The following is a 24,601-nucleotide window of genomic DNA, read 5'->3' as shown; positions in this document are numbered from 1 at the left end:
GTTATAAGCTGTTCAGAGCTCTAAGTTATTTGAAAGTGTCAAAATGGAAAAATAACCAAGGTACTGGAGATCAGGGCAAGACTGCAATATGATCCTCCCCCAAAAAAGGCTTCCAAAAGGACAGCAGTATCTTTTACACTGGTAAAACTGGACACTGCTGGTAAAATACCTTTCTCAAAGGAGAGAAGCAAAGGTAGCCATTGTAAACATACACAGGATAAAAAAAAAAAAAACAAATACAAGCCACACAGACACATTCTGTATAAGTAACAACTTTATTGTAACTTGATGTGCTGAAATGCAAAAATATTTTCAGCAACAAGGTACAAAAAGTATTTCACCATTAACATCAGCTGATAAAAAAAGGCTGGATGGTTTGATACAACTGTTTACATATCTGAATTCTCTTAATCATTTCCACCCCAAAACAGGTCTAACTCATTTCACTGGTTTAATTTCTAAAATAGGACTCATTGATCTTAAGCCTTCAAAAACCAGGTTACAAATACGGTGAAGTTCCTTGCAAAACACGTGAAATAGTGAATTCCCTTTACAAACGTAGTCCATTTACTGTAAGCAGAAGCCAAGTTATGAGACTAAGTCAGTGTCTTGCTAGCTAAGGAGCTAAGCTCTGCACAAAATATGCTTTCAACACTGGACAAAGAGGACAGTTAACATTCCATTTGTCAACTACAAAAAAATAAATCAATTAAGCTTAGTAATTTTAACCAACTGTAAAATTCAACAGTATTTCAGGTAGCAATACCTCACATTTGAACTCACTGTCTTTTATGAAACACAGTTTCAAATACTGCACATTGGTTTATTCTCCCAAGGAAGAAACCTTGCCATGAGGATTTAAAAGGAACACAGTCTCCATGTAGGTCTTCTACTGACCTTCTGTGCAAAGGTGAATTTTATACTAAATACTCAACATTTAGAAAAACATCAGAACTAGAGTAACTTGTAAAACTAACTTTGTGTCCATGATTACCACATTTTGACATACACTTATCTTGTAACAGCAAATATTTTCACATTTTCACAAAAATATACCATTACTCAACTTGTATCTGTAATACTCCACTTTTTTTTGTGTTGTTTCTACCTCAGTGAAACTGAATTTAGGAAGCAAGAATTAACATGCAACAGAGCTCAAAGGGGTAATTTGTAACTTTTCCACCTCAATTGTGTATCAAATAGCATTCTCCTTCACCTTTAAAAATACCTTTTTAAAAGATCTTGTATCCTGTTAAATCTTCCCTTCATTACAACAGTTTCCTAAAAAAGGCACAATGTGTTCATACTTCTGCATGCAGTAAATGGACTAGGAAATAAGGATTATTTATTGAAGCATCTTCCACCCAAAGCATCTCCTTAGGAGAGGTTCAAATGGAAAAAAAAAATATAATACATAATAGCATTTTAACAGCAAATTGAGTCCTTATTTTTAGAAAGTCATTCTTGACAAAAAACACCGCACAGTCATACACACACGCGCACGCACACACAGGACACATGCAGGGTTCTCCCCAGAACAGTATGGAAGCGGTGGTTCACATATATCTGAGGGAGTAGTGTTGGCAAGCCAAAACATGGCACCTTCATACATTATATTCCTAATCTGTATATAAAACTAAGAAAAAAACCCTAAGATTTCAGCCTGAAAAAACTGTCCATTGTATTAGATAGTTTTATATCTGCTGCACTTAGAACTGACAACCGAGGTTTTGAAGGGCAAGCTCTTGAGATGTGGGGAATAAAAACAAGCTACTGAATCCAAAGAAGGTTGTAATTACGAGCTATCCCGTTCCAGTGAGAACACTGCATGTAGTTAATTAAAGAATAGAAGAGGTGAATAATTAGTGCACTCACTTAAGAATACAGCAACTGTTTTACCTTTTTCTTAAGAGCTGACAGAACTTGAAAACATACATAATAAATAAAATCAAATCTAAACAGATCAATTATCATGGGTTTGCTTTTTTTCTGTTAGTGTAATGTCACTGCCTGACTTGAAAAGTGGATGCTCTACAATGTAGATAATATTACAGCACAGTGCCTGACATTTTTTGGTACGAAGTGTGCTACTAAGCTTCTAAAGAACAAAGTTTTCATAAAAGTCCTTAAGCTTTCAATTTGATTACTGTATGTTGTTACTTTAGAACAAGCTGAACTGGACAATCATTACAGCATTAAATATTCAAGTCACTTTGTATGTTAGAGCTGCAAGTTTCACCAGTGATGAGTATGAGGATACATAGCCCTAACGCATTACACAGTGCAGCAAAAACATCACTATTTTGGAGGGAACAATTACCTTTACATCTTATTGTGAAGAATGCTTACGAGACCTTATTTTAGATAAATATCTAAAAATTGATAAAAGGATAAATCTCTGTAAATATATAATTTGATGCCTTATGTACTATTAAAGTTTCTGATTTTACACTCTATCCGTCATAAAGATTGAGTTAGAAGGTAAGAAGAAAATGGATGTTCAGAGGTTATTTTAGTCTTCAAAACTGGACTGGGCATTTTTTCCAATTTACCTTTGCTAATGGTTTACTAGATACCAAAGTATAAAACTATATACTCTTTCCTCTGAAAATTATTTCGTTCAGAGCAATTCAGATGAATCTTAATGAAATGAGGATGGAGATAGAGTTTAAGATAGTAAACAATCTGAAATTCTTCCTCTCCTCCCTGTGTAACTTTTTTTTTTAATAGGCAAACTAAAACCCTTATGCAAATACGTTTATAAATTAGGTGAGATCTCCTCCCATTCCCCACTGCTAAACCCAAGTCTTCCCAAAAAAGAAATATAGCATATTATCACTATTACAGTAAACTCAATGCAATAACTCAGGAAACATTTAGAGTGTGCACTACTGCAGACTTTTCCTCCCAATTGTAAACAAAGCTATCAAACACTGAGGATGTTGATATTAAAGCTAAGGTTCATATAATAAAGAACTGGCCCATGACAAGCAGTTTACAAATGTTTCATCCTTTTCACATTATGCAGAATTTCAATACCATCCACAATGCTAGTACAATAACTGAAATGCAAGACTGAGCAAGTCTCTGCTTGCAAATACCATCTGACATTTCAGGGAAATATTCCTCTTGATGTGTACATAACCTCCTTAGGTGTTAATGGAAGCTGTGCACATACGTCAAGACGGGAAAAATCCCTTCAAAATTTTACCATTCACATGCCTTTTTCAAATAAGCGAAAATATTCTGTTACTTAAATATGAAAGCTTGCAATAGCCACCTTCAATTGAGTCTTAAAAAGACATGCCTTTCTTTTCTAACAAAACTAAATCCCATGTGGCTGTGGGCATCTTAAAATGTATCTAAAAAGTTAAGCCACAATTACCTGTACCTCATTAATTCATCAAAAGCAAAATATATATGTACCACACAACATACAAAAGTTACACATTAAAAGTGCATATTCAGAATCCATTTGGCCCATTTCTTCAATTTACATTTGGTCATTCTATGCATCCTTTTTACTCTTCTATGTAACCATAGATGTGGGATATAATTTTTCCATATACAATACTATTCTGTTTTCACATTGAACTCTTTACCTCTCGTTCAGTTCTGCATTAAATGTAAACTAATGATGGACCATAAAGAAACACAAGCAAGAGGTTTATTCTGTGTTTCTTTTTACCATTTGGACAGCTTTGACACACACACAATAAGCATTACAAACTGTAATGAAAATACACTTTTGGGCCAAACCATTGCATATTTGCCCCCACAATGAAAAATAAATTATGTTCGAAGCAGTATATTGCCATAAATAGCCTGTAGGCATTCGCTGAAGGTAAACAGGCTCTCCCTATATTTAGCACTTGTCTAGGGTACGTTATGTGCCTCTGGTTCAAGCGCTTTTAATGAGAGGCTAGTTAAAACCTTCCAGTTAGCACAGGACCAAACTATAATCATTTTTTTTTCTTCTGAAAATAATGGAAGATCCCTTTCAAAAATTAATCTTCAGTTATCAACTTTACTGCATTATGGAGCTAGTGCAATCCTGCAGAGCCTAGTCAAAAAGACAAGGCACATTAAAAAATAATAATAATAAAAAAAAAAAATCAAGATACATTAGACTATATGGACTAGAGAGTCATTGAAGATAATTTAAGGCCTTTCAGTGAATTAGAGTAATCAGTCTAATTTAAAGCTGAGGATTAAACCATAAATTATCCATCTGAAAAGCAAACAATAGGCTTTTTCAGCTTCTGTTCTGTGGACAAGGATAACAAAAACTCTTGTTATGGTTTGTGAAAACACCTCTGGACATGGAGGAGTAGAGTCAATTCAATTTCTCTAAAGTTCATGGAAGATTTCATGACTGTTTTAGCCGTTTGCGTGGAATGCCAAACTGTGGACACTGTGCAGATGCTAGTGCGCGAAAGGCCTCTGCTACTAAGTGAGGGTGGGAGTGGATCATGGACTTCCAGCCTGCTGTTTCCATTATGTCTGTTGCTTGGCTGAAAACAGAAGTATTAAGAATAGTCACACAATTTTACAAACCAAATGCACAAATGCAGAGTGGAGAAGAGCAGGCAAGGCAGAACTACTGCAGAAGAGCAGCTGAGTATTAGGCGACAACAGACTTTATGAATGCCAGTAAGGATGCCATTGGAAAGAAGTAGCAAATTGCAATTTGGGTATATTAGTATCATCACATGTAGGACATAGGGTACTTATTCTGCCCTACTCAGTACCAGCAAGAGCTCAGCTAGAGAACTGTGTCCAATACTGGGCACCGTATTAAGATAACTGCCTTGAAATTGCTCAGGAAAAACAATAAAAATACAAGGAAGTCTAGAAGAAAATGAGATGAAAAGCAAGGGAAGACATGATAATCTCATTACAGAGAAGGGCATGCTCAGTTTGGGGAGAGAGAAGGATGAAAAGATGAATCAGCTGAAACTGCAGCAAAAATTATGTACTTCATATACTAGAAAGCCATGAAGACAGATTAGCTGGCTGACTACAGAACCCTTCACTGGGAGCTTGCAGTTTCAGTACCAGTGGAGCATACTTGAGAATATTCACTCTTTCTTCAGTACAAGATCATGGACTACATTCAGAATGGCTTTCAATTGCCACTGTTGTTTTTTAACTAATAGAGAAGCAACAACAGATTTCAGCAAGTGTCACGCTGACATCCAGGAGATTTAAAACAATGTATATATTTACTTTTTTGTGAAATAAAGGTGTAAAATTCACTCTGCACAGGAAGAATATTGCACTGGTTGGGATGCATGCCACATTGACACAGGACAAATTCGTAATTTGGAACAGTTTATGCATCAATCCCAAGTTTCCATTGCCCTGCACTTTCAAAAGCCTCTCATGAGCACCCTCATACTGTTTCAGGAACACTGTCAAGCATAAAGTTAGGAGCTGAGCTCTACATTATACGATCTCTAAAAAAAAAAAAACAAACAACACCTTTTGCAGATTTCTAATGCAAGCCTTTAATCTTCTGCTGCAATTCAGCAAAGGTAAGTGCCTTGAGAAACAATACCAAAGTTCAGACTTCCTGGTGCCCAGAGTCAGTAAATTAATCCAGGCCCTCTGATGTTATTTCCCCTGATTTACTGTAGATGCTTTAGCTGAAGCAAAGATGACCAGCATCTTTACTAGCAATTATCCAACACAGAAGTCAGCTCAGTAAATTCCAAACCACTTGAGAAGGAACACATTAACTAGTTTACATTGTTACGTATTCTGACTTATCATTATTAGTTTTTCTACCGGTTTTTTAGTACTTACTTGCCACTCCCTTTTCCACATCATGCTCAACCATTAGGCCTGTGAAGACTTTTTTTTTTTTTAAGAGGAGAAACTCTCTAATTTTAAAGTAACTGGTACAACACATCTTTTAACTTCTCTGGGGGTTCTGATGACAAGAAATAAGTGCTCTGCTGTCCTTTTACTGCTTGAGCCTACCACTGGCTATTGTGAAGCTAGCTGTCTTCTATTCCATGATTCACTTGAGCTGTTCTAAATATATGCTGCAATCAGTCCTACAGCCTGAGCCACATATTCTCAACCTATTTCCAGTGTAGGCATGAGCACTTACAGAGTCAGCCAGATCAGAGGGACCTGACTGACTAGTTGTGTGGCCTCAAGAGTACTAGTGCTGGCATGCGGGAAGGTGCACAAACATGTCGCCAAAGGCAAAAAGAGCAACTGCCCTCCTTTCTTTGGAAATACTGCAGGCTCAGATTGACCTAAGCAAGTCTTGAAACCACACTGGGGTTATCACTGCTGCAGGCATAAACCTGGTTAGTCAAGATAATGGTTTCCTTTATAAAGGTTGCTGCCACCATCTCACAGTACTGATATGTCCATAGGAGAGGAATGAAAACCAGCTATTGTTACGATCTCACACTGTAGGGCAGTTAACTCTCCCTATCATTTAAAGGGGAAGTCACAATCATAACTGGGGTAGCATCTCCTGAATCCTACTTTACTTACAGTCAGTGACTGGCCTCAGTAGTGTGGAAATGAAGCAACAGTTCTTAAGATCTGCAGTCTATTTAGCAGTGTTTGTACAGAACATCGCAAGGCAGGGAAACTTACTTGCTATTCCAGTTTTTCCCATCTTTACACCCAAGTTGTCTAAGAACACTGCACCTGTAAGAGAGAACTGTGCTATTATTGAAAAGGTACACAAAGCATAAATACGAATATATTTAGAGTCTCATAAATATTACTTGCCTGTTAATAAAGTCTATTGCTTGTGCTTTTAACTGTTCAGCGCTGTGCAAATCTGCGAGGATAAGAATGTCAGCAACATTTTCTACCGAGAGGTTACTACAGAGTGCTTCCTCACACATGACCTTCAGCCGTTCCAGTGCATACTGATAAAAGAAAAAACTACACTAATCATTCTTCAAACTCATTCTTTCTACCATTATCTCTACAGTTTTTAAGACAGTTCCAGTCATGAAAATGCTTGGTGCCTCCCAAGCTTAACATCAAACTGCTTCCAAACAGGTAATTCAAAATTCAATATGCTGCACTGAAGAGTCCTCAAATGGTAAGACATGCATTAGGTTTGACACAAAACAATCAAATGCTTTACTGGGAGAACTTTTATTCAAACAATAAAAATAACTCATTCAGAAGTTTTTGTTTTCCTTCAGTTTGGTTACGGAGGAAGAGCAAGGAACAGGCACAGGCTCTTTATCAAAATTGTCATTAGACAGGTTCACATCTCAAAGTGCGGGGCAAGAAATTATACAATGGAAAGTTTCATGAAACTGTCCACAGGAAAATACATTAGCCTGTTTGAAACTAGTTTGTTCCAAGTTTGGCCCCATCTCCATCTCTGAATTTCTCAATTTCTTCCATACCTTTGACACAGCCTACCGGAAAATTGATGTAAAATAATTACATGCCCATATTATATTTTGCATGAATAAACTGTGCTTCCTTTTTGAAGGATGTCATAGTCTGAACAGGTTTCATTCAGCTGTATAGATTTCTATGGAAATCTCACCCATCCCATTTAGTTTAGCACCCTTCAGATACAGTTTAAGTCTGAAAAGAATTTTAGACATGCAAGTGGCATATATTCAAGTTGCCACTAATACATTTGTATTGGCAACTGTTCTATGCAACAAAGAAATGCCACTTAAGAAAAGTCAAATTATCAGGTTAACTTCTATGTTTCTAGACCTATGCATTTTTACTTCCATTTTATTACTATAGTACTGCTCACGATACCTCTATTTAGAGTAAATAAATATCAATTGTAACAAATCTGTACCTACCAGGTAATACAGCAGTGTAATGCCTTTGGTAATATGCAGAACACTCATTTTTAGATTATTATTTCACATTCAGAAGGAATAGCAGAAAGCTTCTAGCAGTTTTTAACTGTTACAAAAAGCTATAGGGACCTCCTAGCTCACCATTTTTATTTCCTGGTATTGCAGGCAATCATACAACTGTACCATGTAAAGTTCTCTACATTTATTAATTACGCCCTAAATAAAGGCCAGCATTCACAAAATAACACCATTTCACCTTCCTGCTTGGGTGTACTGAAACTTGACAAAACACCATCAGTTTTAGAAGATGAGATGCTGGCAATGAGAGGTGAAAAGGATAAGAGTGGTAAGTCACCAAAGCCAGGGTAGTGCCAGGTCAAGAGATCTTGAAAAAAATAGAACACATTAAGCTGCCAGAAAAAAATTTATAATTGTTTCTTGAAATTAACTACTGGGATGTCTTATATTATCTTAGAACGACTTATATTAGGATTGATTATGAAAACCAGCAGCTGTCACCACTAATGTTTTATGGATATGATTGCACAACCAATTCAGAAATTGCAAAGGTAGTTTAAGAAATTGCCACACACACTGAAGTGAATATTTTCTGGATTCTAAACTACTTATGCCTCCTCAGGGAAAGACAACTGTGTGTCCTCTGAGACTAGCTAACTAAAATTTCAACTCAAGCTGTAAAGCACTGAAGAAAAAAACAAGGTATTGAGTCAAGTTTTTAAAAAGTTAGAAAACTGTAAATTATGATATGAAAGGGTATAATCTCACCTTAATTGCTGTGCTGCTGTAAGTCCCCTCACCTCAAAAATCATAGTAGAAAAAGTATTTCAGAAAGTGACTATTTAAAGAGTAGACAAGATCCCAATACAGAGGAAATGAAAGATTAGAACTATTATGTTTGTAGGGAAGACAAAAAGGTGAAAGTTCTGAAGTAGCAGTACTTCAGGGAGCACAGTTAACTCAAACACTTGTATAAATCCTCTCAAGAATACAAAGATCTAGGATACGTTTTATTCAAGAATGATTTTCCAAATCACGTTAATAGTCCCCAATTTCTAGAAGAAATTGGATAGTAAATATAATTAATATCTGAAACACTCCTGGTCAGGAAAGATTTATCAGCCTTTTACTGCTAAAAATAAAGTCTATTCTTTCCCATCTTTCTCCATTTCTGATGAGATCTGTTTCTCATATTTTAAAAAAATCAAAATATGAATCAATCTGAAAAAAAAAAGGGTTTGGTTTGGTGGTTTTTTTTGTTAGAAGAACATTCCACAAGCAAACATCAGGTTTGAGAGCTTAGGAGTCAATCACTTACTTTGTCTGCAGCTGCCAACAAATTGTCAGCCATTTTTTCAAGGTTTGGTGCTTTTCCTGTGTAAATGAATCTCATCATTTCTTTAAAAACTTCAGGGTCTACATCATTTATTTCTACACGATTCTAGGAAAGAAGAAGAATCAATAAAAGCCTCTGGAATTTAGCTACAACTTTAAAGTGAACATATCAAATATCATCTGCATGCACACTACAAGTTTTCACTTGCCACCCATCATACAAAATCCTTACAAATTTAAGTTAACATTCAGCAATATTAAGCAGAAGGTAATCAAAATCAGTAGCTCTTAAAGTCAGGTAGAAATCAGTTGGAAAAGCTTTGGCAATAAAAAATAATTGCAACTTTTTTTCTAGAAATGTCTAACTCTGGACTCTATTGCACAGGCTGTATGTACATATAAAAAAATCAAGGCACAGTTTCAGGAATATTTAAAAGTGCTTCTGAGCTTCCAACCCAACAATGATGTGCTTGGAATATCAGAAGTTAGAGCAGCAGACAGAACAAAGTGAGCCATTTTTGGCTTGACTTAAATTGAGTCAACACAACTTACGTTTCATTCTCAGTATCCAAGAAGCAAACAAAGAAGCACATCTAACTGACATCATATAGCTGAACACTGTCCTAACAAAACTGTGGTATTACATGCTTGACCCCATCCTCTAATAGTATTCCCTGTAAGCAACTAACAAAGTAGGAAATTATGTCAAAGATGTGGAAGGAAGCACCAGACTTTTGAATGGAGTACAAAAATCACAGGCTATCAGCACACAAGATGTACATGTTCTGGTCTCCTGTCCACTGAACCACATATAGTATTTTGGAGTAGAGCTGCACTGGAGATTTACTGCTAACATGAAGGCGAAGGTGCCCGGCATGGCACATTACTGGAGCTGGGACATGTCTGGGTTTCTTTCGGTCCAGAAATGCCAATAAAATGCTTCCAATATTCCACAATTCTACCTGTGAAAGTTTCCAGATAGGAGAAGTGACAGAAGAAAAATGCCATGTTTGTGAAACTCAGTTGTACTACAGCACCATATTCATCTGATGTATTTCTTCACACAAGTGGCATTCTTGCAGCCTCCAAGACTAAGTGATGATCATCTATTACAATCCTTCAGTGAGCTGATCAGTTCCATGCCTTTTCATGGATTCTGCCTATAATCAACCCATTTTAGATATTCTTCTTCACGAAAGACAAACGCCTCCTCGCTGTGGGAGATACCAAGTGCATAAAAGCAGAAGCAGCTCTCTGTGCCGATTAACTATCCATCCAAAACACTTATACGGGTCAAGTGCCTGCAGAAACTGTGAATGAAAAGGAGTGCTTCACTGCCTCAGGGCTTAATTTGAGTCATAACTCACCTGTTGTTTCTTTGTGTCCTAGCTACCATACAGTATAGCAAAACCTTAGTCAAGCCAATCAGCTTATGTGAAGGTATAAACTAAAGCAAATGGGCAGAGATTACCAGGTTAATTACATCAGTAGCCAATGTTAAAAAAAAAAGATCTAGGGCAGATACAAGTACTTGAAAGAACAAATCCTCCAGAACCTCTCCACAGTCAGCCCTATCTGTTCTTTCTACACAAAGAAACTCCCACAGAACTCACCAGGAGAGTGTTCAGGAGTAGCACCTCCTCCATTCATGCACCATCATGCAGTACTTATCTTCCTCAATTTACAATACTTAAAGTTTTCTACAACTTTTCCCTTTTTCACAACATACAAATATTTACATGTAAAGTTTTCAGTAAGGCTTACCTTTTTGCTTTCCTCCATTTCATGTTCAAACATTGCATTAAAAACTGGAGATCGTGCTGTAGCAAGAAAAGTAAATGTTAAATATAATCAAATTTTAAACTTTTAGCAATTTTATTTACAAAATAATAGCAATACAAAAGTAGAAAGTACCTGCAAGGACAGATTTATGAGCTTTGAATTCTTGTCCTCCTACATAAAAACTGCAATCTGTAAATCTTGTTGTTTCCCAGAGATTCCCTAAATCTTCTGCTAGTCGACATTCAGGTACCTTCAAAGTGTTTGTATTAGACTGTCCTGATATATTTACTGAGTCTTGGACCACGCTTACCTAACAGAAAATCACAGCAAGACAACTCCTTCATAACTGAATGCCAATAATTAAATTACAGTACCTATTGCTAGAAGTTCAGCAATTGCAAAGCAAAAACAGTGGTGTTTCTGGCATTAGGCCAGAACCATAAACTAATGGTTTACAGTTTACTTTTAAGTAACATAAAACAAATAGGGCTTTACTTAGAGACTCTAACATTGTGTATTTATCCAATCAAAACGAGCGAGCACAATACCACATGCCACCTGATAGAAATGCCAAAGTAAATAAGTCAAGGACAGATATGGTTCTTGGGATACCAGTGGGATCAAAAAATAAAAGTTAACGCTGTTTCAGAGATAAATTAATAGTTCAATACTCTTCACACATTTAAGTAAAATACATACAATATAAAGTTTGAAACAGATCATCGGGATCACAAGGTGACAGAAAAGTTTCATAAGAATAATCCATAGAAGTTTTGATTAGTATGATATTCCTAATTTTAATTACACTAAGTTCATACTTAACCTGCAATGTGATAATGCAAACTAAGTGCAAGTAACATAGCTTCTTCATTATTTCATTTTACCATGTCCAGCTGAGGCAGGAATCACAAGTGATTGTCTTCCGAACAAGATTAAAAGTCATTATTTCAGAAATATAAGTAAATGAAATATACTATGTAGTGGGTAAGTAACTTCAATAATGAAATGCATGCTCACAGGGTGTAATTTTTGTACAGAACTAGTTAAGAAAGCTGTGAAATATGTGCATCTGATGTGAATATATTGCTATTATTCCCCATGTTTAAGTCTTTCACATATGTAGTAAACAGGACAGTAGCACTCTTACTTGCTTTTTTCAGTTATCTTTACATATTAAGTCCTTTTAATCAGTATGTTGGGAAAACAGAAGAGCTCTGCAGATTTTACTTCTGTTGTCCAAGAGCACACACCTGAGAATAAAACCTTCATAATGAAGAGCCATACTACAAGATCTTGATCACTGGATCTTCCAAATACAGAAAATAAGGATTATATATTAAGAGAAAATGCTGATACTGTTAAGATCAGTGCCTTGATTTCCAGAAGCACAGCATCTGGAATAAATTTGGCATAAAGCAAAAATAGCACAGCTTAGCGTCACAGAAAGTCAGAGCACTGCAAACCAAACTCCAGATCAGAAGAGGAGGATGATCCAATTAAAACAGCAGCTTGGGGATTTGAATCATTGCCTAATTCCATTTCATCCCATACCGCCTTGTGATTATAAGAAATTCCTTTATATTCTTCCACCTTTTAAAGGAAAAAAAATACCCCAAAGCACTGCAAAATTTCATTTTCAAAATAAGACTATACATTCGTAAGATTGAAAAATCTATAGAGCTATTGTGCACTCTATTTCACAGTTTTCATACACGCAGAGTGATTTCAGGAGATACACATACACACAAACAGAGTTACAGCTTAGCAAAGCTAGTCTTCTGTTTGCAAAGGAGAGTTCTGCTTCTCCAGAGACTTGACTCAGTTCATGATCCAAGTTGTCCGCACAGCATCCTCGTTAGCTATAGACAGTGCCTAGGAAGGTCACCTACGCCATTCTTTACGTGTACATAAAGTGATCTCTGATGTTCCAAGCTTCTATTTTAGAATGGTTTCTAATATATATTGATAGTCATGCAACACAATTTGCTATAAGCCATCCTTTTAAGATATAATCGAAGCCAAATTTTAATTCAAGTCTCCTACAACTGAGTGGCCTGGCATGTATTGTCTATAGATAGTAACAACTTTTAAAGATTCTAAATACAAACACTTAGAGGGGTCTGGTATTTCATATCTCACTTGTCCAGATGGTATGTTTAAAAATCAAGTGCATTCTCTTTTTTTAATGTATTTAAATCAAGCTGAAATCCAATCAAGTTAATCCCACATAACTATTGAAAACTCATCTTAGGCTAAAAGTGAGTGTTTTATGATTGTCTCAACACCTGATACAAATCCTTACTTCAGGCACCTTAGAGTTGTGATTATAAAATCACTCACAAGAGTGAAGGTATTTCTTCACTAAACTGCAGGATGATGAGAAGATGCTAGAACTAACAGCAAACAACCTATCTTAAAGAGTAGTAGCAATCTAGCCAGGATTTCCAGGTACTCCACAAGGTCTGATTTACGTTACTTCTTAGGAAGCTATCAAACATGCAGCTTTTGCACGGCATACATACTTCAGGGGCACAGGCCCTGTTTGCATTGCATACCTTCATGTGTAAGGGTATATAAAAATGTATAAACTAGGACTTGAACAAGTTCTGCATGTGATGACAGTTAACATGGATAATGTGTATCATTTTCTTGGGTCTGAGTCTGTGGAGGTCTAATAGTAAAGATGATGTAAGTGATACTCTAGACTATTCTCCCAACCTAAACTAGGTAAGAGATCTGTGAAAGAGATCTGTAGGAAAAACATCCCTGCAGAGAATCTACTATTCTATTAGCAAATTAAAATACTTCAAGGCTTCAGTAATTTCAGATTATATGGAAAGTGAGAACTGAATGAAACAGATCAGTTTGCTTAAAAAAATAAAATTATGATGTCGTATTGAATCAATAGGTCACTTGCCAGTGGCAACACTAGACTTTGTGAAGTGTTTAACCTAACAACCCTTCAGTTTCCAATCCAAGGACATATCCAACTGACCTTAAGAACATCTGGCAACATAAAAAGAATACCTTTGCTGCTATGGGAGACCAAATAATCCTTCTGCAACCCAACAGGGAGAAAAGACAACCCAACCAGCACAGTTGGTACTCAGTGACCTTTACTAAATACCAGTTGTATCCATTAAGCTTCATCAAGCCGAGTGCAATACAGTTTTAAGAAGTGGTAAGTCAGTCTTCCAACAAGGATAACAAGTAGGAAGGCAAACACAGAAATTAGAACTTAGTTAAGTTTTAAAAGGACAAAAACTTCAGACTTGTCTATAGAAACAGGTCCTTCTAACACCACCTGTTACTTCTAATGACAGCTGAAGAGCTAGAAGAACACATCAGAATAAACAAATTTTAAAATTATTTGGATTTCCATTTTTTTTTGCTTTAGCCTGGAACAAGCCAGAATTTATTTTAACGTTCTCACTGTGCATAACTAAATGTTGTACTTCCTTCAGCATTTATAATCAGGGTAGGTCAAACACTTCACAAAAGCCACTCAGATTAAAATATCGAGAAGTTTTGTAGGGAAACAGTTGTATTTAAAGATTAGCATCAAAATTTAAATAACAATATTTCTCTCTGGAAAATTCAGTATTAGTTCAATTTTTCTTTTTTTTTAACCAAACTTTATACATAAAAATTAGATAGTGACCTATTTCAAAATAGTATTTGTTTTTGGAAGAGCTGTTCATTTACATAAAAGTATTCATTATGAGGAAAACTTAAAATGAGGAAATACTCAAAAGTATCTTTACAGAACCATAAAAAACTTGTTACATCTGCTTTTATCACCCAAATAACTGTATTCATAACAAATTTATCATGCAGCTAATTTAACTTAAGTGAAAATAAGATGCACTATATTTGCAATATCTAGTCTCAGGGGCCACATTTCAGTTATTCTTCCTACACAGCATAATGACATATAATTAAATTGTAATCTTGCCAAGACAATTTTACACATTTCCTGTAAATACACAGATCAAAGCAAAGTTATTAGCAGTTAGAGCATCTATCATCCTCCTAAGTCACTAATCACTTTATGGCAGCAAAGATAACCAGCCAATGTATATTTAACATACACTGTACTTACACTGCAACTTTCTCTAGTTTCCATTTTTAAAATTGCGTAAGCGTTTTACTGAATTTCAATATGACAATTTAGGTTACCAACATAACTGATATTATAAAAGTGACCCATAATACACCATAACATTAAATTTACACCACAGCTCTCGATATTAATTCTCAGTATTAGGCAGCGCTTCTACAGGATACTTGCATTTCTTCAGAAAACAAAATGTAACAATTAACTATAAAAATAAAGTGTTTCATTTACTGGAAAGACCTGTTCATTGGTTAAAGCCATCAATTATAATATTACAGGAATACAGATTCTGACAATTAGGTTTTTTTTAAATAATGTGAACCAGCATGTAGACATTTCCTTTTGCTTATCCAGTGAAAAACAATCCTATAATTCCAAATACAACTTCTTTAAATAAAAGTGACCTCAGTAAAACAGTACTTCTACAGACAGCACGTACCAGCCACCTTTTGCATAAATAATTCTACAGTCGATTCTAATGTAATCCTGGCAGATTAATGGAAAAGCCCAACAGTTTACAAGTGATCAATTCAGACTCATTCTACACTTCAGTATAAGCGTATCAAAAAAGAAAACAAAATACAATGCAGACAAAGCAAGTAAATGTGTATTTTACCATTTTTATAGCTAACAGAAGACAACTTTTATAGCATATTACTGTTTAAATCAACATAAACATCTATTCGTTAGAGCAGAAAACATTTTATTTTAAAAGTTTACCACTTAAAAACTTATACCCACCTCACAAAATAACGTAAGCTTGTCATCTGGTAGAAGACCATTAGCTTCATCCAGTAAAAAATCTCTTCGGATGAATTTCTTAAAACCCCAGTCCTTGCCTTGCACAAATCGATATGCTCTTTGGCTTTCTGATAAAAAACAGTTATGTACAAATAAGCAAGTTAAATAAAAATATTAACAAATAACAACACCTAAATTCTATACTAAGGCTAAGTGTTAATCAAAAAATGAATCAATTTAACACATTTGGATCATGTGTCATTTTAAAAAAAGTTTTAATCAGTTGTGGGTTTTCTAAATGTTATAATAGTGTTATTTTATAAAACACTCAATAGAACTTAGTAGAGCACAATTTGCAATTCAAACCATATAATCTCCTTAGATGTTATCTTAGGCACCATCCAGCAAGAGAGGAATTTTTCAGTTAATGATTAACAATGCCAATGTGTCAAAACAGAAATTGTTCACAGGGAAGTACCATTACAATGAATTTGTCATCACAAATGCATTCTGACAACACTTCTGCAGTTGTCATAACAATCTGTTTTGACTTCTTCCTGAAATGGAAAATCTTGTTTCACAGGTTGAAATTATTTTGAAATACAGCAAAAGCATTAAAAAAGCAAAACAGAAATAAAAGCTTTCAGTAACAAACTATTTTTTGGTCATAAAAAGATATTGTTTATATTTACATTTTTAGCCATAGTTATGAGAATTTTTTTTTTTTTTAATCCATCAGATTTGCTGTGACCACACAACCCTTTTTTTGCAGTTCGAATGGTCGCAGCCCAGCAAAAGGGTTCCCAAGGTCATATTAGTGCAAATACATGTAATTCAGTAAGATTAGCTATTTTACATTGCAGGTTCAATGTAACGTGGCCACTTGTTCCACAAACTGAACCACAGGGAAGAGCACCATATACTTTTACATGGAACTAAAACACGGGAAAGAGGTTATTCAGGAATGGCTTTGAGAATATATGTAGAATAAACCATATTCTGAATATTTAGAAAGATTGTTCAAAATAAAAAGAGCAAGAATACTTCTGAAATAAGACTGGGAGGGGAGGAATCTCAAGAATAGTTCTCTAAGAGATTTCATTTCAAAAAAGCTGGGCAAGAAACATGTCACCATTTCATATGCAGTGTGGATAGATACTAGCCTTCTGAATTCAACTTCTAAATTGCTCTCCAGAAGTTTGTTATAAAAACAAAGTATTTTTCATGCCAGAATCCGTTAAAATACCATTTCTTCTACAATGTCCAAAATAAAGACATCAGGAAAGTGAGACTTCCCTACACTGGTTAACTTAGTAGCATCACTGAAACAGACTTGACCACATAACACACTGTGTATGTTCGAAAACATACATGTATAATACTTTGTCCTCACTGCCAATAGCTGGAAAAATGATATTCATAACAGCTTTTCACCAGAATTAGATCAAGCAAAATATGTTGTACAGGTTTTGATTGTATTTTTTTAATACAATGAAGAACAACCCAGGAACTGACAATGCAGGAGGTGTGTCTATCCCTTTCACCTTATCACACTCGCATAATTCAAACAGAAATCCCTTTACCCATGCAGAGCTGTGGTGGTTTTGGCTGAAGTAGAGTTAATTTTTCTCACAGCAGGTAGCACGGGGCTGTGTTTTGGATCTGTGCTGTAAACAGTGTTGATAACACAGGGATGTTTTCGTTACTGCTGAGCAGTGCTTACACAGAGCCAAGGGCTTTTCTGCTTCTCACCCCACCCCACCAGCGAGGAGCCTGGGGGGGCACAAGAAGTGTCCTGGGAGGGGACACAGCCGGGACAGCTGACCCCCACTGACCCAAGGGATATCCCAGACCATAGGACGTCATGCTCAGCACATAAAGCCAGGGGAAGAAGAAGGAAGGGGGGACGTTTGGAGTGATGGAGTTTGTCTTCCCAAGCCCCCATTAGGCGTGATGGAGCCCTGCTTCCTGGAGATGACACCTGCCTGCCCATGGGAAGTGCTGAATGAATTCCTTGGATTGCTTTGCTTGTGTGCACAGCTTTTGCTTTACCTATTAAACTGTCTTTATCTGAACCCACAAGTTTTCTCACTTTTACCCTTCCGATTCTCTCCCCCATCCCACTGCGAGGGAGGCGAGTGAGCAGCTGGATGGTGCTTGGTTGCCAGCTGGGGTTAAACCACGACAAGCACAGAAGCAGAAGGAAATGCACTTACTGAAGTGCAGCGTGGGCTTTGAGGACAACAGAACAAACACAGAACACTGTTCACATTTTTAAATCTGTATGCCAAGGAAGAAAAACTGCCTTTTTAAAAAATATTGTTTGGCATCTGGACTAGTGTTTTCACATTTTTACCAACTTGCCAAAAACTCACAACAAACCTTGTGAAATTGAATGAAAAAATCAAATCAGAAAATGGCATTTTAAGAAATGGGTAAAAAATTTCTTCTGTAGATTCAGCCAAATTTTATTCTACAGACTTAGATTTTACTACTATCAGCAACCAGTGTTAACCTGCTGAAATTAAGCGATCAGTAGTAATTTAAGTACACAAAACCACAAAAATAAAGCAGCAAAAAAGTGTAAATGTATTTTTCTTCTAATAAAGTTACAAATGTTAGTTCGTTACCTATTTTATACATAGCTTCATCAATTGAAACAGCAGTCTATGCATGAATTACCAATTTACAAAGGACATCTGAAGTGAGGCATCATTATACTGTATAAATAAAAACACAGCATCTCCAGAAGCAGATGGTAAATGGCTAGAAAGTCCAAGAAATAAGATTTCTGTTGGCAATTTCCCAAAATGAAAAGATGTTTATAATTCCTGTAGTACCAAATACAGGACAACTACTATTGCAGAAACTGAAGACACATCTACTCATAGGATTTGGGGGTTTTAGCACCTTGTGATTTTTAGCATTTAAAGTAACGCTTAACAAATAATCTTCAGGAGTGCCTCTCTGAAGAGCCTGTAAACTCATGTACACAGCATGGGGAAGAAACAGGAGGAATTCAAGTTCTGTGTGCAGTTGCAGGGCTACAATCTCCCTTGGCCTCCCAGAGACATGGTGGGATATGTGACTGGAGTGCTGCCGCGGACAGGTACAGGCTCTTTTGGGAAGCCGGGCCAGGAAGGTGAGGCGAGGGAGCTGCCCTTTACGTGAGAACAGCAGGAATGTGCAGAGCTCTGCCTTGCACTGGACAATGAGCCAGCTGAGGGTTTGTGGGTCCGGATTAGAGGGCAGGCCAACAGGAGCAATGTTGTGCTCAATGTCTGCTACAAACCTACTGATCAGGAAGAAAATAGATGACTGATGATTGGGATCCTGGTGGACAACAAATGAACAAGAGCCAGCAATGAACCTTTAAGGCAAAAGAGGACCAGCAGCATCTAGTTAAGCACTAGAATGCATTGCCCAGGTAAGTTGTGGAGTCTCCATCCTTGGAGATATTCAAAGCACAAGGTCCCAAGCAAACTGCTCTAGTTGACCTGGCTTTCAGCAGGGGGTTTGGACTAGACAACCTCCAGAAGTCCCTTGCAACCTCAACAATTCTGTGCTTCTATGATTATCAAAATATTTTTTAATGCACACACTGTGGTTCCATTTAATTGCATACACCAATCCACTACTGGACTGGAAGGCTGTCTCAAGCCAAAAGCCATGATCCACCAAATGTATAAAAGTGAAGCTTTGTTCATATAAGCTCCAGAACCAGGAGTCTTGCAGGGATTGAAGCAACCAACTCCATCAGTGGAAGAGGACAAAGTGAAATATATGCATTTACTTTCCTTCCAAAAAGTCCAACCATTTAATTTTTAGATTTGAACTCGGTTTTGTGGATTTACTTCAAAGATTACAAGTAGGCCTAGATACATAAGGAGAAAGTAGCATGAACTTTGGGTACGAGTACTGGAGAACTGTAGATTCTTCCAAGAAATTCAGAACTTGCAACAGAACAGACCCTGCAAGATCTCTCAAGTTGTGGCGTAGGAGGAAGGAAGAAAAGTAGACAGATTCTTCATATACGGGACTAGCAACAGCACAAACTCAGTGCAGACCAGTATTAAATTACACATTTTCATGAGAATTACAGCTTTCGCAAAAAGTGTTTCCAATGAAGGCTGTGCTTTTAAGTTTGAAACTAAGAGCCCATACAGTTTTCATATCAAGAAGGCAATTAAATCAAATCACCAATTATTTCAAAGTCTTCCAATTCCTGGGGTACATGGCTCATGTTTTTAAACTGATTACAGTGTAAATCAGATGAAAGACCAAAACATTGTAAAGGAGTGTCTAAAAACACAACCATGCATGTTTATCCTAATTAACTATGGAAATCAAACACTCACTTCCACTGTAGCTAGAAACAAGCAAGTATGCCCCTACTAACAGGACGCAAGAATAATCTGCTAGAAAAGCTAAGTGACAAGAATCTGGAGTGACAACAGTTAGTAATACGCCATAATTTATACCGCTCGGGATAGAATTAACATAACTCAGTGATCAGAAATGTGTGAAACATGAACAAGATTTTTAATTATGTTTCTAAAAGGATATTAAAAAGAGATATTTTAAAGTTTATCTCAATATTAAATTCTGTTCTCAACTGAAAAAAATTACAACACTGATTTTTTGGGGGATGTTCTTGCAAATCCACACGCAATACATTAAGACTCCCTTACCCATTGCTTTTGTTTCTTCTCTTTTAGCATTCAGCAGGGAAAATTTGAATTTTGCTCTGACTTCACTTTTTGGACAACTGACTAAAAGCAAATATAATGACAGGTAGTCTTTGCTTTCATCATCTAATCCCTTTGGATTCACTCTCAGGCACCTGAAAGAAATGCAGAAATTGTACATTTTAAACCATACCCAGAATAAATTCAGAAATATTTTTATAAGATACAATGATACCGAAACAAATGTTTCCCTTATGACTGTTGAAACTTTGAAATTAGAACCAATCCGTACCTATAGTAAAACTTCAAAAAAGTCCGAGTTTTAACATTTATTTGCAATTTAGCTTTGTAACTTTTGCGAGTGGAAAAAAACAATACAGAGTTGCTAGAATAAAGACCTTACCACTTCATTTTATCATTTGGCCCTGATGAAAAGGTAGAACTCTTTAAAACTTCACCCATTTCTTCTCGGCAAAAACTGAAGTTATTAATGGTCCACATGTAGGAAAATTTTACTACTTTAACCTGAACAAAAGATGTAGAAAATGTCAATAAAATTTAACTTAAATATCAAGCATTAACTATGAGCACTAGTTAAACTGTCAGCACAACTCAATAAACTTAGGTATTTTTTTAAAATTATAGTTATGACTAGAAAATAAAGCCATTGGAATTTATGTAGATTACCTGTGTGTAACACCAGCTTTCAGCCACAGGTCCACTGGACATCTCCCCAGGAGGAGGTGGGGTGGGAACCCTTGACATTGCCACTTATTGCAGGTTTACAGTATCAAGATAGCAATCCAAACTTCAGTAATTCTCCTAAAAAAAGTAATTCATAAATTTTGTTCACCCTTTTTAAGTGTGAAAAAATCCATATTTTGATATCCATATTACTGTGTTTACTAAATGATGTATTTGAAAATTAAACGTGACAAGAGGACTTGCACTAAAAATCTGCAGGATGAACCCTCACGCAATACTTTATAAAAGCAAGCGCCTATGCATCATGTAATACCACTAACGACTTTATTTCTACATCACCTTTGCAAATTACCACCCTGATCACACCAGTCATGTTATAACTTTCTTCATTATCTTCTCCTTTGATTTGGAGAATAACTAGGGCCTTGTGAGTACTCAGTTATTGGTGCCAATGCATTAGTTGTCCACACAGGCATAATTCAGTCTTGAAAGAGCACCTAGCCACCTGGGAGCAGAATAGGTTCAAACAACCCTGTTTGAACAAACAACCAAAACAATTTCTCAAGGAAGGGTAAGAAATTAAACTTGCATTTAAAGTAGTATTTTCTTCACACATCTTTCATGGTTGCCTTGTATCTTTAATATCAACAGATTCAACTGAAGAACTATAATCACCACAACCACGTGCTCATTCCCTGTCAAAGGACAAAACTGAAAAACAGTTTAGGTCAACTCACCAACTCTGAAGAACTTTCTAATAGCAAATAAAGCAATTTTGTTATGTATTATCACCTAACAGAGCTCTACAATTTCTCCTGCCTATCAGAAATTGAGTCACATGCCTAGATTCATCACATCTAGCTACAGACACATAATTAGTCACCCTACTTGCAGTAGCCTTTGTACATAGCTAATGAAAGAAGGCGGGCCTGTCAGAGCGCAGCTCTGGGTTACTGGGCTGACTCTCCTTTAGGTAGGATTTGCTGTCATCTATCAGACAGGTTCCTGCTAGAAGCACAGCTTCTCACTTAAGCAGCTCCATTAAGTTGCTAAAAAGAGGTGAAATGAATCCTGATCAAACCAGATGAAAGTCACAATTGTTTCTGCCACAAAACATTTTCTCTTAGTACAGAAAATTTCTTTAAACATATCCTGCTATCACTAAAACAAGATCAGAAGACTACAATCTTCCTGGAACATTTGAGTGCTGGACCATATACGTGGTCTTTACTTGTGATAGAAGAGCATTAATTGTCTTACTCAAAAGATGTGATTGCACATCACTAATCACGTTGGAACTCTTCCTTAGGGACGGGCAACACACTTAGAGACAAGGTTTTATGCAAGGTTTTATGTTGGTAAGAAGACACTGCAAGACCACGTGCAATTCAGTCACGATGCAAACAAGTTTATTACTCCTACAGGAAGAAGACGTCTCTGCAAATCACTATGATCCTCAGTGGATACTTTCCCTCCTGCCTTTCTGGTACTGCTTCTCACTCACTTGCGATATGAATTAGCCCTTCCACATTAAAGCCTGCTGTCATGGGAATCACTCTGAATCACGAATGTATAAAACCTTGAAAACAAAACTAATTATCAGTTTTTATCAGATGAGGAAGCAGATGCTATAAAACCAGATCCCTTAACAGAGCTCTACTAAGAGATCCACTATGACAAGATGAAAAAAAAAAAATAAAGATCATTGAATAGGTCTCCTGCAAGATATGGATCAAGACATTGAAGTATAATCACAAATACAATTCAGCTGTCTCTCAAAAGTGACTTTTCTTTCCAAATAAAACTTGTATTTATTTATGGCAATCTTCAGTACTTCATTAGTACTTTCCATAAATGAAAACTAGTAACAAACAGCCACCCTAAATTTAAAATAATAGAACTTGTTTGCCCCATATTTTTTTTAAGCAGGAATCACATGTATTGTGGAAGCTGTGTTTACATAGATTTTTGTTTACAGTTTACAATTTGTTTTGATTCTCTGTACAGAACCATTCAAGAGTAAAATTCCTAGGAAGGATACATGTGAACATCCTTCTTCCATAAAGCAAGTATTAGTACTTACAGTACCATTATTTCTGGGAGCACACCCTATTCAATAGTAAGAACTGAAGGTGTTACCCAAGTATATGATGGATTTTATACAGAACCATATCCTGAAAGTGTTAGAACAGCTTACCTCAGCCTTATTGAACCTGTTTGCTCTTCTTCAACTCTCCAAAGCTAAAACCAAGAACAAATAGAGCCCATCCCTTATTCTGTCTTTTGCATGAGATGCACAGGACTGTCTCAGCTCTAATTTGTTCCTCAATTATTTCAGTCCATTAGACCAGTCAGCTCCTAGTAACCATGAAGGAACAGCAGATACGAGCCAAGTTTGCTTTGAAGGGATCTCTAAATTGAAAAAGTCTGAAAGTAACTGCTGTATAGTATCCTTTTTAGAAAGCGTCCAGTGACCTTATGCCAGCTACCAGTAGTTAGCTTGCCCCCTCCTGCCTCACAGCTAAATCAGCTGGATTCACTGAGAATTTAACTCTAAGCAAAGGTGGTTATTTTCAATTATTTTCCGTTGGTCTCCTGCCTTGTCTCTGTACCTGTTCTACCCAGGGCATTTGTACTTCAGAGGCTTCTTCCGCCTCCTGCGTGGCTTTTATTATTTATTTCAGGTTCTGACAGAAGCCATGATTTTACGTAAGTACAGTTTTCAGATCCTTCTGAATAGCTTCAGCTTTTTGCAAAGTTTCTCATTACAGCATTAGAACCAGACAACTGATGTCCCCGAGCTCCTGATATGTCTTTGAGGAACAGATTTGTATCTCACTTTTTTTGGCATGGATTTACTAAGCCAATCAAATTTTTAGATTGAGAAAACCAGGAAGCAGCAAGAACTTTGAGCAGCTTGATATCATACTGGGAGCCTGCATAGAGGAGCAGTCTTATTTTTCAATATGCCTGGATGCATCATTTTTTAAAAAGAAACAAACCAACAGCAAAAGGAACAATGGAGAATGAATACACAGAGCATCAGATGCTCTGTTAAGACATACCGAAAGACTGCCAGAGAACAGCAGGGAAACAGTTGAGCAGTACTGCTGATCTGCCCGTCACTTCACTTAATCCATTAATCAGGATTTGGGTGGGGACATGGGGATATTTACCAAAACTACAAGGCAAAAGAGAACACAAGCTTCAAAGATGCTATCCTGAAGTGTAGAGGTGTTTGGGGGAAGGAAGGATTTTTTTTCAGTCCCCAGGCTGACACCCAGACGGAGTGGGCCACCACATGCCTTACCCACTTAGTGCAGCCACCTATGGTTACCAGGGCAAAGTGGACCTATGGGCAGACCGAAGGTGAGAAGATGCACCTACGCACTCACCCT

The 24,601-nt window shown here is 36.6% G+C and overlaps 1 protein-coding gene across 1 annotated transcript in view; it reads right to left on the bottom strand.

Moving 5' to 3' along the window:
• Positions 1-256: 256 nt before the first annotated feature.
• Positions 257-24,601, bottom strand: part of SPOPL (speckle type BTB/POZ protein like) — a 38,971-nt gene continuing 14,626 nt past the window's right edge. The window contains exons 2-11 of the mRNA XM_052793759.1: positions 21,186-21,320; positions 20,902-21,023; positions 20,502-20,653; positions 15,811-15,938; positions 11,085-11,262; positions 10,935-10,990; positions 9,154-9,276; positions 6,760-6,902; positions 6,622-6,675; positions 257-4,514 (exon numbers count right to left, since the gene is read on the bottom strand). Coding sequence (XP_052649719.1) covers positions 4,370-4,514; positions 6,622-6,675; positions 6,760-6,902; positions 9,154-9,276; positions 10,935-10,990; positions 11,085-11,262; positions 15,811-15,938; positions 20,502-20,653; positions 20,902-21,023; positions 21,186-21,263 — 1,179 coding nt within the window. The 5' untranslated portion in view covers positions 21,264-21,320 and the 3' untranslated portion in view covers positions 257-4,369. The remainder of the gene's footprint in view (positions 4,515-6,621; positions 6,676-6,759; positions 6,903-9,153; positions 9,277-10,934; positions 10,991-11,084; positions 11,263-15,810; positions 15,939-20,501; positions 20,654-20,901; positions 21,024-21,185; positions 21,321-24,601) is intronic.

This window comes from Harpia harpyja, chromosome 7 (assembly GCF_026419915.1).
Source record: "Harpia harpyja isolate bHarHar1 chromosome 7, bHarHar1 primary haplotype, whole genome shotgun sequence".
In the NCBI taxonomy this organism is placed as follows: domain Eukaryota; kingdom Metazoa; phylum Chordata; class Aves; order Accipitriformes; family Accipitridae; genus Harpia; species Harpia harpyja.
Note: the sequence above shows the minus strand (reverse complement) of the source record. Positions and strands in the feature narration are given on the sequence as shown.